Here is a 997-nt window from a genome sequence, read left to right as displayed (position 1 = left end):
TTTTTTTTTTTTTTGAAAAATTGATCATTGTAATACTGATCAATCTTTCTCTCTCCTTTTTAGCAGTTATTCTACACAAGTTAAAAAAATCCCACACACCCCATTTCTTTCAGTTCCATTTCAATTCTTCCATTACCTTCTCCATTGCTTCATTCTCTTCAGAACCATGAACATCTTCAGACTCATCGGTGATATGACTCATCTTCTCAGCATTCTCGTTTTACTCCTCAAAATCTATGCCACCAAATCATGCTCAGGTTATTATTCCCTTTTTCAATTCTCAATTTCAATTTTCACACTCATTCACCAATTAATAATTTATTTATTTTGCAATTTTTTTAGGGATTTCTCTGAAAACGCAAGAGTTATATGCATTGGTGTTTCTGGCACGGTATTTGGATTTATTCACGGATTTCATTTCCGTCTATAACACCGTTATGAAGGTGGTGTTTATAGTGAGCTCTTTGGCTATTGTGTGGTGTATGCGTTTTCACACTGTTGTTAAGAGAAGCTATGATAAGGAACTTGACACTTTCCGTCATTATTTTCTTGTTCTGGCCACTTTTGTTATCGCACTTGTGTTGAATGAGAAGTTCACTCTTCAAGAGGTACTTGATTCTTACAAACTCTATATTTTTTTGGGTTTTTATTATGTTTTATTGCATTTATGATTTCAATCATTGTTAAATATTTGAATTTCTCGATTATGTATCTTGCTATGTAAGTTGTTTTCGAATGAATAGACAGAGTAACAAGATAAAATTAGGAAGGAATGTGATATAGCGAAAGTTGAGTTAACACGATCTCTCCTTAGGTGTTTTGGCAATCCTAACCAAATTGGGTCGAGAACAAATCATGGTTGGTTTGGTTCTTGGGTTTGACTTTGATTGGAACCAAATTGACCCATAGGTCTGGTAGACTTAAAAAACACAAGACTATACAACACTATTTTTATAGGGACTTTATGAAGTCACTTACACCATTCATCTCCCACTCA

General features: G+C 33.9%; 1 protein-coding gene across 1 annotated transcript; it reads left to right on the top strand.

Annotated features, from left to right (window-relative positions):
- Positions 1–63: 63 nt before the first annotated feature.
- On the top strand, positions 64–608 carry LOC109341968 (ER lumen protein-retaining receptor A-like; the record flags this gene model as incomplete). The annotated part of the gene is given in 2 exon segments (XM_019579937.1): positions 64–257; positions 343–608. Coding segments are annotated over 2 exon segments (357 nt in total), but the record flags the coding sequence as incomplete, so codon positions are not given.
- Between the last annotated feature and the right edge of the window lie 389 nt (positions 609–997).

This window comes from Lupinus angustifolius, unplaced genomic scaffold, assembly GCF_001865875.1.
Source record: "Lupinus angustifolius cultivar Tanjil unplaced genomic scaffold, LupAngTanjil_v1.0 Scaffold_1197, whole genome shotgun sequence".
In the NCBI taxonomy this organism is placed as follows: Eukaryota; Viridiplantae; Streptophyta; class Magnoliopsida; order Fabales; family Fabaceae; genus Lupinus; species Lupinus angustifolius.
Note: the sequence above shows the minus strand (reverse complement) of the source record. Positions and strands in the feature narration are given on the sequence as shown.